The sequence below is a fragment of the Oncorhynchus gorbuscha genome, linkage group LG21 (genome assembly GCF_021184085.1).
Source record: "Oncorhynchus gorbuscha isolate QuinsamMale2020 ecotype Even-year linkage group LG21, OgorEven_v1.0, whole genome shotgun sequence".
In the NCBI taxonomy this organism is placed as follows: Eukaryota; Metazoa; Chordata; class Actinopteri; order Salmoniformes; family Salmonidae; genus Oncorhynchus; species Oncorhynchus gorbuscha.
In genome coordinates, this window is record NC_060193.1 from 16,440,709 (window position 1) to 16,451,264 (window position 10,556).

The window sequence follows — 10,556 nt, forward strand, 5'->3', positions numbered from 1 at the left end:
CACGGACAGCTCTAAGTGGAGGTAATTAGAGGAACGTGCCAACCATCCGTGGAGGCCAAATAAAAGGAGCACGGTGGCACACCGCGAGAGAGAACGAGGAGAGGCCAACACCAAGCCACAGTAGAGAAGGACCGAGCCAAACCGAAGTGATTTTCTTTGTTATGTTTATTTTCTGTCTTAGTAAAGTTGTTTTGCGGACTAAAACCTCCCCGTCTCTGTGTCAATCTCTGCCCGCTCAACCCAACACCCCACGGTTTACCACAATATTTTAAACTCAGGCTGTAGCACAACAAAATCTGGAGAAAGTCAAAGGTTGTGAATACTTTCTGAAGGCACTGTACACTTAGCTTGGTTTTGTTCATTGATTCATTGTGCAAAGCAAGATAAGTATCTGGTATTCGTACTTCAGATCACACACTTTATCTTGAAATTTCAAGCACCTCTCTCATTGAGGTCAATTAATGATTTAGCTCACTTATCTCAGCTCTGAATCAGGACAACTCAAGGCATTCTACTTTGGTCAGAGCTACAGTATAGCATCCATTGGGTTTATGCTAACATCCTAGCCCTCACTTTTAAAGTGTGGGGCAGTGGAATGATCCTGACACACAGTCTTAGTCTGCCTTGTGTGTCTGTGTATGTGTCTACCTTGCGTATTAGTGTGTGTGTCTGCCTTGTGTGCACCTGCCTGCCATGAGTGTGTAGAAACCAGCTTCTAACACTTTTGAGCAGAGCAGACGTGTTGGTTCGAAAAAAGGAGTTTGTCTGTAATTGAGTTCATGTGGAGGACTTCCCTTTCTTTGGCTGCTGTTGCTGTTTCAGAGGCTACGTCCCAAATTGCACCCTAATCCCTACATAGGGCAATACTTTTGATCGGCGCCGGGTGCCATTTGGCGCACAGAGACGTGTATGTTTTATGTGGTCTTTTCATGAAGAAAACCAAGAGCTGAGAAAGATACATGATCATGGAGGTCAAATCATGTGAATACGGCTCAACAAACAACATCTAATCTGGTCTTTGGCATGTTTTCGCATTGTGGAAGCAGCATTACAGCTAATAATACACTTACCTCAAACACAACACACAACAGCGCATACTTCCCTCTAACTACTGTTCTTTTAATATGGCAGTAATGAGTGGGGTGGGTGGTCTTGGAAACACACACACCTGTGTAGGCCCAGGAATGCAGGAGAGAACCCTCTCAATGTTCTCTGTGGTAACATCCACATCGTCCACTGCCACTAGGTCGTCACCTGAGGAGGAGAAAAAGGAAGTCAATGCATAACAGCAGCATGTTATTAAAGTAGATAGCAAAAAACAAGCGTCAATAGTGATATTTCTGCAAATGCACTCTATCGAGTCTGTACTGTAGGCTAAGCAAATGAATGTACAGTTGAAGTCGGGAGTTTACATACACTTAGGTTGGAGTCATTAAAACTAATTTTTAAACCACGCCACAAATGTATTGTTAACAAACTATATTTTTGGCAAGTCGGTTAACCTGTTACTCCTACCCCCTACTTTTTCGAACATTCTGTTAAAAATCGTGCAACATTTCAGCGCCCTGCTACTCATGCCAGGAATATAGTATATGCATATGATTAGTATGTGTGGATAGAAAACACTCAGACGTTTATAAAACTGGTTAAATCACGGCTGTGACTATAACAGAACGTGCGTTTCATCGAAAAGTGCAGGAAAATCTGATCACTGAAAATGGGAAAATATATCCATGCGCCACTTCAACCCATTGTTAAACGTGAACCACATTAAATGGGGCAGAGGTTGCAATACCTACAGCGTCCACATGATGTCAACAGTCTTGTCATTTGCCTACGATTTGTTTCTTGGTCAAACAGACACAAGGCAGCGCAGTTCTTCCGGTCTCTGACCGGATATTTTGGTTGAGATTTACCCGGACATTATTTCCAGACGTACAGCTATAGAATATACATCGCCATCGTGATCAATTTGATCGCTTATTAACGTTTACTAATACCTAAAGTTGCATTACAAAAGTATTTTGAAGTGTTTTGTGAAAGTTTATCGTCGACTTTTTTAATTTTAAAAAATGCCGTTACGTTATAAAATGCTATTTTTTTCGTTGATCACAGTCTTCATAGATCGATATCTAGGCTATATATGGACCGATTTAATTTAAAAAAGACCCAATAGTGATGTTTATGGGACATCTAGGAGTGCCAACAAAGAAGATGGTCAAAGGCAATGAATGTTTTATATTTTATTTGTGCGTTTTGTGTAGCGCCGACTATGCTAATTATTTTGTTTACGTCCCCTGCGGGTCTTTTGGGGTGTTACATGCTATCAGATAATAGCTTCTCATGCTTTCGCCGAAAAGCATTTTAAAAATCTGACTTGTTGCCTGGATTCACAACGAGTGTAGCTTTAATTCAGTACCCTGCATGTGTATTTTAATGAACGTTTGAGTTTTAACGAGTGCTAAAAGTATCTACAGTAAAAAGAGTCCTATATCGACATAACCTGAAAGGCTGCTCAGCAAGGAAGACGCCACTGCTCCAAAACTACCATAAAAAAAAAATACAAAATATGTGGGCAGAACAGAAAAAACATGTGTGGGCAAGGAGGCCTACAAACCTGACTCCGTTACACCAGCTCTGTCAGGAGGAATGGGCCAAAATTCACCCAACTTATTATTGGAAGGCTACCCGAAACATTTGATCCAAGTTAACCTCTTGAGTGTAGGGGGCAGTATTTTGATGTTTGGATGAAAAATATACCCAAGTGAAACTGCCTATTTCTCAGGCCCAGAATCTAGAATATGCATATAATTGTCAGATTAGGATATAAAACACTCTAAAGTTTCCAAAACTGTCAAAAATATTGTCTGTGAGTATAAGAGAACTGATATTGCATGTGAAAACCTGAGGAAAATCCAACCAGGAAGTGCTGTTTTTCCTGAAACCTCTCTGTTCCATTGCATTCCTTCCCTGCATTTAAAGGGATATCAACCAGATTCCTTTTCCGATGGCTTCCACATGGTGTGAACAGTCTTTAGACATAGGTTCAGGCTTTTATTCTGAAAAAATGAGCGAGAATGATCACATCGCGTCACTGGATGGCTAGGTGCCAGCAGAGTTTTGCACGCCTGAGCAGCTTGGAGCAGACATTTTCTCTCTCACTCCTATAGAAAATGTTACGGATACTATTTGGAATTGTCGTAACTGGGAGTCTCGTGAGTGCAAACATCCGAAGATCATCAAAGGTAAGCGATTAATTTTATTGCTTTTCTGACTTTCGTGACCAATCTACTTTGCTGCTAGCTGTTTGTAATATTTTGTCTGCTGAGAGAGATGTCCTGACATAAACGCTTGGATAGCTTTCACCGAAAAGCTTTTTTGAAATCTGACATGCCAGATGGATTAACAACAAGCTAAGCTGTGTTTTGCTATATTGCACTTGTGATTTCATGAAAATTAAATATTTTTAGTAATTTAATTTGAATTTGGCGCTCTGCAATTCAGTGGATGTTGACGAAAATGATCCCACTAACGGGATGGGTGCGCCAAGAAGTTAAACAATTTAAACGCAATGCTACCAAATAGTAATTGAGTGTATGTAAACTTCTGAACCACTGGGAATGTGATGAAAGAAATGCTGAAAAAAATAATTCTCTGTTCTATTATTCTGACAGTTCACATTCTTAAAATAAAGTGGTGATCCTAAATGACCAAAGACAGGGAATTGTTACTAGGAATTTGTAAAAATTGAGTTTAAATGTATTTGGCTAAGGTGTAAACTTCCGACTTCAACTGTATGTATGCGTGTATCTTTTTGACCCTGTTTTCAATGAGCTGCACTGTTTTTAATGAGCTGCAAGTCGAATTCCTAACAACTTTGGTTGGTACGGCGAAAAAGTATTGTGTCATCTGTTTTCCAAATAGTATGGTTTTAGTGGAGGAGCACAGTCTGGAGATATAGTCCACAGATATAAAAAGAGCCAAACGTGCTGTTTCGTTTTGTATATCAAGGAGTTTCACCTGCCCCTGTGCAGACCTCTATCCATTCTTATCTCCTTAACAAAGACTTCACCTCAATTATTTCAGGTATTTAACGAGTCTAGGCTAATTGTTTTAGCATGGAATGGTAGGCTACATGAAAGGCATGACTTTAAACACTAACTCATGTGGAGTTTCTTTGCATTCCTTGGTCTGCCCAAAGCAACTGTGTCGACGTCAGTCTCCACAAACATAAGAAACAGTTTGCTGTAAAACAACTTTATAAGTACTTAATATCATGTCAATAAAAAATGTCTTGCAGTCTTTCTGGGATTTCTGCCAGTGCCCTTCCAAAGTCTGGCAATGTGTATATGACAGGCACATTAGGTGAGTCTGAAATGGCACCCTTATTCCCTTTAAAGAGCACTACTTTTGACCAGGGCGATTATGGTCAAAATCAGTTGGCTATATAGGGAATAGGGTACCATTTCGGACATCCCCACAGTGAGGTTTTGAACACTCACCAATCAGTATCTGTGTACTCTTGATGGCGGGGCTGTTGGGCACCAGGCCGTGGACGGTGATCCTCTCCCCTCTCCCCCCGGCAGGGTCTCCCTGGCCCCAGGACGGGCGATGCACCACCCCCAGCAGAGCCTCCAGTAGACCCCCTCTCTCCGGGGGAGGAGGTGAGCAGCTGCCCAGCCGTTTGGGGTTCAGGTAGACACACACCTCTTTCAGATGCTGCTGCTGGACCACCAGCCCCGCCCTCTGCCCCGCCTGGTTTTTCAAGATGGACGTCGGAAGCGATGATGAGTCTTTGGCTCCTCCGTCGGGCCCACTCCGCTGGGATGGCCGCCTCTTCCTCCGTAGGATCCTGGCAAGTCTTTTCAGCTTGGGCTCTCCTTTGGTTGGAGTGCCATCAGAACGCTTCCTGCACTCCTCGCTGATGATCTCCGCCTCCTTCTCACTGAAGTGCACGTGATTGGTGGGGAGGCCATTATTGGCGGCGGCCTGAGCTAATGCCGCCTCCTCCTCGCCCTCGCTCAGCTCCAGGTAGAAGAGCTCGCCGTTCTTCTGGACGTCGTCCAGCCATTCTGGCTCTAGGTCGCTGGGAATGAACAGACAAAAAGCATAGACTGAGTGAAACTGTTTGAGAGCAGAGTCAAAAGTGATGGTTTGCCTGCCCAGTAAACCCATCTGATAGGGACTGTCAGGTTAAGAACTACAGTGTAGAGGCGTAAGGCTCACTTGAGGATTAAAAGTGCATATATTCTAATCAGTTTAGAGCACATTGGCTTTCATCACAATATGTCAGATTAGCCCTTGTCGACTTCAATCCCCATCTAAACAGGAGTCTTGTATGATGCTATTCAAATGGGTTAGTAACACAATTACACTACAGTGTAACAAGTGAAACTCTGTCAAACAGCCAGAAAGTCTGATAGCCCATCTTGTATTGTGTTCTGGGTCAGTGTAGAACTCCAGTCAAGGAGAGAGCGATGACTGAAAGGCACATTTGCAAGACACTACAGGTGTAAAGTTGTATGTATGTATACATTGTTGTTTTAATTTAATAATACTTCAAAACAACTACATTTACAAGACGTTTTATTATCCCCTAATCTTCTCTCTCACTCATTCCCAGGGGAGTGCATTTCTGTTCTAATTTATCGTGTGGCATTTGGGGGAGAAAGAAAACAACACGCCTGGAGAAAGACTAGAAATGGCATTTTTTTGAGACAGGCAGAGACAAGGAAAAGGGAAACCCACATCACCGCCCCGAGAGAGAAAATGCCCTAACTCGGCAAAATGAAAACCTAAAAAAAATTCAGCCAGGCATTTTTTTCTGTCGGTCGGTCTCCCTCTAAATGAAGCTGTGCTGCCTCTGTGGTAGACTCTTGGAAAACACATCCATAAATTCACTAAGGATGGTAAATAGCATATAATTATTTATGTAGGTTAAGTTTCTAAATTGGAATACATTTTGAGTTCTATCAAACTTTGATAGAAAAGAGGAGGAGAGTAGTATACTAGGCCCAGAATAGTGCAACTACACTTATGGTTCCTTTTACTTTTGCCTCATCCATCTCTTCTGTTTCAATACCACGTCTGCATCCCCAATGGCACCCTATTCACTACATAGTGCACTCCATTTAATCAGGGCACATAGGATTCTAGGGAAAAGGGTGCCATTTGGACGCATTCCATGGCTTACAGTTGAGTTCTACATTAATTGAGTACAGATGACGACCTTCTTTGAAAGGTGACATGGCCAGATAGGATAGCAGAGATAGTTAGTTATCTGTTCATACCAGTGCTGCAGTGCAGATAGAGCTCTGGTCCCTTATCTTCAAAACATCTCAGAGTAGGAGTACTAATCTAGGATCAGGTCCAAACCAGTCCATATAGTGTCATTCATGATGATCTAAAAGGCTAAACTGATCCTACATCAGTACTCATACTCTGAGAGGCTCTTTGGATACGGTGAACACAACATTTAAACATAGTTGCCATGGCGCCCTAAAAGCAGCCTAAGCACAGAGCTCCTGTAAATGTGTAGCTACATATTTAGTTATATTTTAGGTGTTTTTGATTATATAATTTGAATCAGCTCTTTTGTTTTTGTTAACATAAGAGTTTTTATTGTATATATACTGTCTCTGCTGTTTTTGAGCCACGGATTTCCATATTGACTGACAGGTTAACACGTTTTGGCTTGGCTAGCTTTTTGTTTGAAAGAGTCGCTTGAAGCCTAAGAAAGAGGACTACAGCAGTGCTACGGCAGAGGGCACGTAGTGAGGACGACTGGCTACTATTCTGAACTGTGAGTGGTGATCTTTCTGGCGCCCAGACCTGATGAAGCATCAGCCAAGTGTCTGCTACACAGAATGGAAGAGAAGTCCAGTAGCTGCTCTGGATAAGAGCGTCTGCTAAATGACTTAAATGTAATGTAAATGTACAAGATCATCAGCAGACTCCATCACCATCATCAACCATGCAGCTTTCAAAGACTTGGCCTCTATTGATTGATCTGTCAGGATATATTGCTTGTTTGTTTTTTGCTCTTGAAGCATTTTGAGATTCTATGAAAAGCGCTATAGAAATGTAATTAATTTAAAAGTTTATCATTTATCTCATAGAATCCATATACTACACAGACTTTGTTAGGTGAACTTAGCATAGTATAAGTATTTATGAGGCAGTAGTTTGTGTCGGGGGGCTAGGGTCAGTTTATTATATCTGGAGTACTTCTCCTGTCCTATTCGGTGTCCTGTGTGAATCTAAGTGTGCGTTCTCTAATTCTCTCTCTCTTTCTTTCTCTCTCTCTCTCAGAGCACCTGAGCCCTAGGACCATGCCCCAGGACTACCTGACATGATGACTCCTTGCTGTCCCCAGTCCACCTGACCGTGCTGCTGCTCCAGTTTCAACTGTTCTGCCTTATTATTATTCGACCATGCTGGTCATTTATGAACATTTGAACATCTTGGCCATGTTCTGTTATAATCTCCACCCGGCACAACCAGAAGAAGACTGGCCACCCCACATAGCCTGGTTCCTCTCTAGGTTTCTTCCTAGGTTTTGGCCTTTCTAGGGAGTTTTTCCTAGCCACCGTGCTTTTACACCTGCATTGCTTGCTGTTTGGGGTTTTAGGCTGGGTTTCTGTACAGCACTTTGTGATATCAGCTGATGTACGAAGGGCTATATAAATAAATTTGATTTGAGCATAGGCCTACCTTGCTTTATTATAGGAATGCATGCCATGAGCTTAATGAAACAGATGTTGATACTGCAAAGCCATCCACACATTGGTGAAGAATAATAGTAGCCAGTAAGCCACCTCTAGACCACTTTACAGTCAGTGTGCATCCTACTTCACCTGCCAAGTCGCTTCCAGTGAGCTGCCTCGGTTGTCAAGTTATTTACATTTACATTTAAGTCATTTAGCAGACGCTCTTATCCAGAGCGACTTACAAATTGGTGCATAAGTTATAAAGTTGAGGTGGCAACTGATGAAGATGACTAGACAGCGGAGGTTGCAAACAAGGACTGCCCCCCCCCCTTCTCCTTCTCCGTGGCCAACATGAGTAAAATATTTAAACGTGTTAAACCTCGCAAGGGCCCAGACGGCATCCCTAGCCGCGTCCTAAGAGCATGCGCAGACCAGCTGGTTGGTGTATTTACTGACATATTCAATCGCTCCCTATCCCAGTCTGCTGTCCCCACATGCTGCAGTCCCCACATGCTTCAAGATAGCCACCATTGTTCCTGTTCTTGAGATAGCAATGATAACGGAACTAAATGATTACCGCCCCGTAGCACTCACTTCTGTCATCATGAAGTGCTTTGAGAGACTAGTCAAGGATCCTATCACCTCCACCTTACCGGCTACCCTAGACCCACTTCAGTTTGCTTACCGCCCCAACAGGTCCACAGACAATGCAATCGCCATCACACTGCACCCTACCCTGTCCCATCTGGACAAGAGCAATACCTATGTAAGAATGCTGTTCTTTGATTATAGCTCAGCATTCAACACCACAGTACCCTCCAAGCTCATCATCAAGCTGGGGGTCCTGGATTTCAACCCCACCCTGTGCAATTGGGTCCTGGACTTTCTGATGTGCCGCCCCCAGGTGGTGAAGGTAGGAAACAACATCTCCACTTCGCTGATCCTCAACACTGGGGCCCCACATGGGTGTGTGCTCAGCCCCCTCCTGTACTCCCTGTTCACCCATGACTGCGTGGCCATGCACGCATCCAACTCAATCATCAAGTTTGCAGACGACGCAACAGTAGTGGGCTTGATTACCAACAACGACGAGACAGCCTACAGGGAGGAGGTGAGGGCACTCGGAGTGTGGTGTCAGGAAAATAACATCTCACTCAATGTCAACAAAACATTCACCCCTTTAGATGTGTGTGTATTATGTAGTTGTTGGGGAATTGTTAGATTACTTGTAAGATATTACTGCACTGTCGGAACTAGAAGCACAAGCATTTCGCTTGCATTAACATCTGCTAACCATGCGTATGTGACCAATAAAATTTGATATGATTTGTATTTTGCAAACAGTCAGGCAGCCCTTCAATACCATAGCCCTATCAAAAATAGGGTTTCTTTTTGGAAGCAACAAGCAATAATGTACAGGGTTATCTTACTCGGAGTAGTCGGACTGACTGTAACTTGATGTTGATTCACTATCATTCCCGTTGTCATGCAGTTCCTCCCTGTCGTCGCCCTCCCGTCTCGGGTGCTTACACGCAGCTGCATGGGGCTCGAGCATCCCGCTATAATCTTTAGTAGTCATAATTCCATTCGTTAAATATGTTCGACAAGATGATACCGGTCATAACTCTAAACGTAAAGCTAATACGTTTGAGCTACTTTCTACTTTGTGAGCATCGGCAGTCTATCGCCATGTTGTCTGCATACGGGCTCTTCAACTATGCCACGTGACGCAAATGGTCTCAGTGTGGTTGGCTGATGTTCACGTTTCCCTGACAACATGGAAGCTTTCCGTCAGCAGGGTAGAAACAGACAATAGGCGTGCAATAGAGGTTGACTGAATAAATGTTTCAGTGTAACAACGTTAATAGTAACAAAAATGTAAACTACGGTTAAACTATTCTTGACTATGCCTAAACTAAGCGAAACATTTGTCTGAAACGCTCTGGAAATATGAGATACAAATGTATCTCAAATGTGCAAAGTATCTAATAAAATCACAAACGCAGCTAAATCAAAAAATATTGCGACATTTTAACAAGCTATCTCTCGCTGAATAGATGGGCAAGAGCACCAATTATGTTTAGTTCGCCCCCTCCCCACGAACTGCACCAGATCTTTAAATTCCCTTTAAAATCTAATATGGCATTCAGAGTGCTTTGGACTTTGGACAAAGCAACAACAGTCAAACAAAAGTGCAATGAATGCGAGAAGAAACACAAAGAAAGTGCAAATAGTTTACTTCACATTTTCATATCAACTCTCTTCGTCGTTGCCGTAGCATAGCATGTATCAATATACTGACCTGTATAGAAGCACCCTGCGTATGGAATCAAAATCCTCAAAATTATTAGAGAACGACCTGGACGTTCCCCTATCTGTAGCAATATTAAACATCATTTATGTTTCATGTTTTAACGGATAGGGTGAGTTCAGCACAGATCATCAAGGCTTTCCGATAAAACATTTCCATTCCGGACAAAAAGTCATGTCTCACGGTTTGGGATGAATAGTGCCGTTTTGGACCAGTCGTCTGCCAGCAGGCGTTTTCTACATGTTTAAATGCAGTTTACATGTTTAAATCCTATGTCTTGGTCCGGTGGTGAATGTAGAATCCTTTCCCTAGTCCGAATGAAAACCTAATGCTGCTGTCGATCCTAACAAAAATTCGAAACTTCTCCTCACGATTTCTCACGTCAATCACTGAGTCAAGGATACGCAGTTCGCCTGCGGATGCGTTTGAAAACGAAAAGAAAGCCGTCCTGAATACTTCTCCAGACTCCAGTCGGTAAGCGAGCGCAGGGCAACACATGCACGAGTTGAACCGCTTCTGGTCTAGCGGGTGTACTT

The 10,556-nt window shown here is 42.9% G+C and overlaps 1 protein-coding gene across 5 annotated transcripts in view; it reads right to left on the minus strand.

Moving 5' to 3' along the window:
* intu (inturned planar cell polarity protein) overlaps positions 1–10,556 on the minus strand; it is a 50,831-nt gene extending 40,275 nt beyond the window's left edge. For 3 of the 5 annotated variants that reach the window (XM_046319026.1, XM_046319025.1, XM_046319028.1), the window contains exons 1-3: positions 9,140–9,426; positions 4,503–5,086; positions 1,169–1,254 (exon numbers count right to left, since the gene is read on the minus strand). In XM_046319026.1, coding sequence (XP_046174982.1) covers positions 1,169–1,254; positions 4,503–5,086; positions 9,140–9,288 — 819 coding nt within the window. In that variant the 5' untranslated portion in view covers positions 9,289–9,426. Of the gene's footprint in view, positions 1–1,168; positions 1,255–4,502; positions 5,087–9,139; positions 9,427–10,011 lie in introns of those variants that run through there. The other 2 variants (XM_046319029.1, XM_046319027.1) reach the window with 1 other exon arrangement.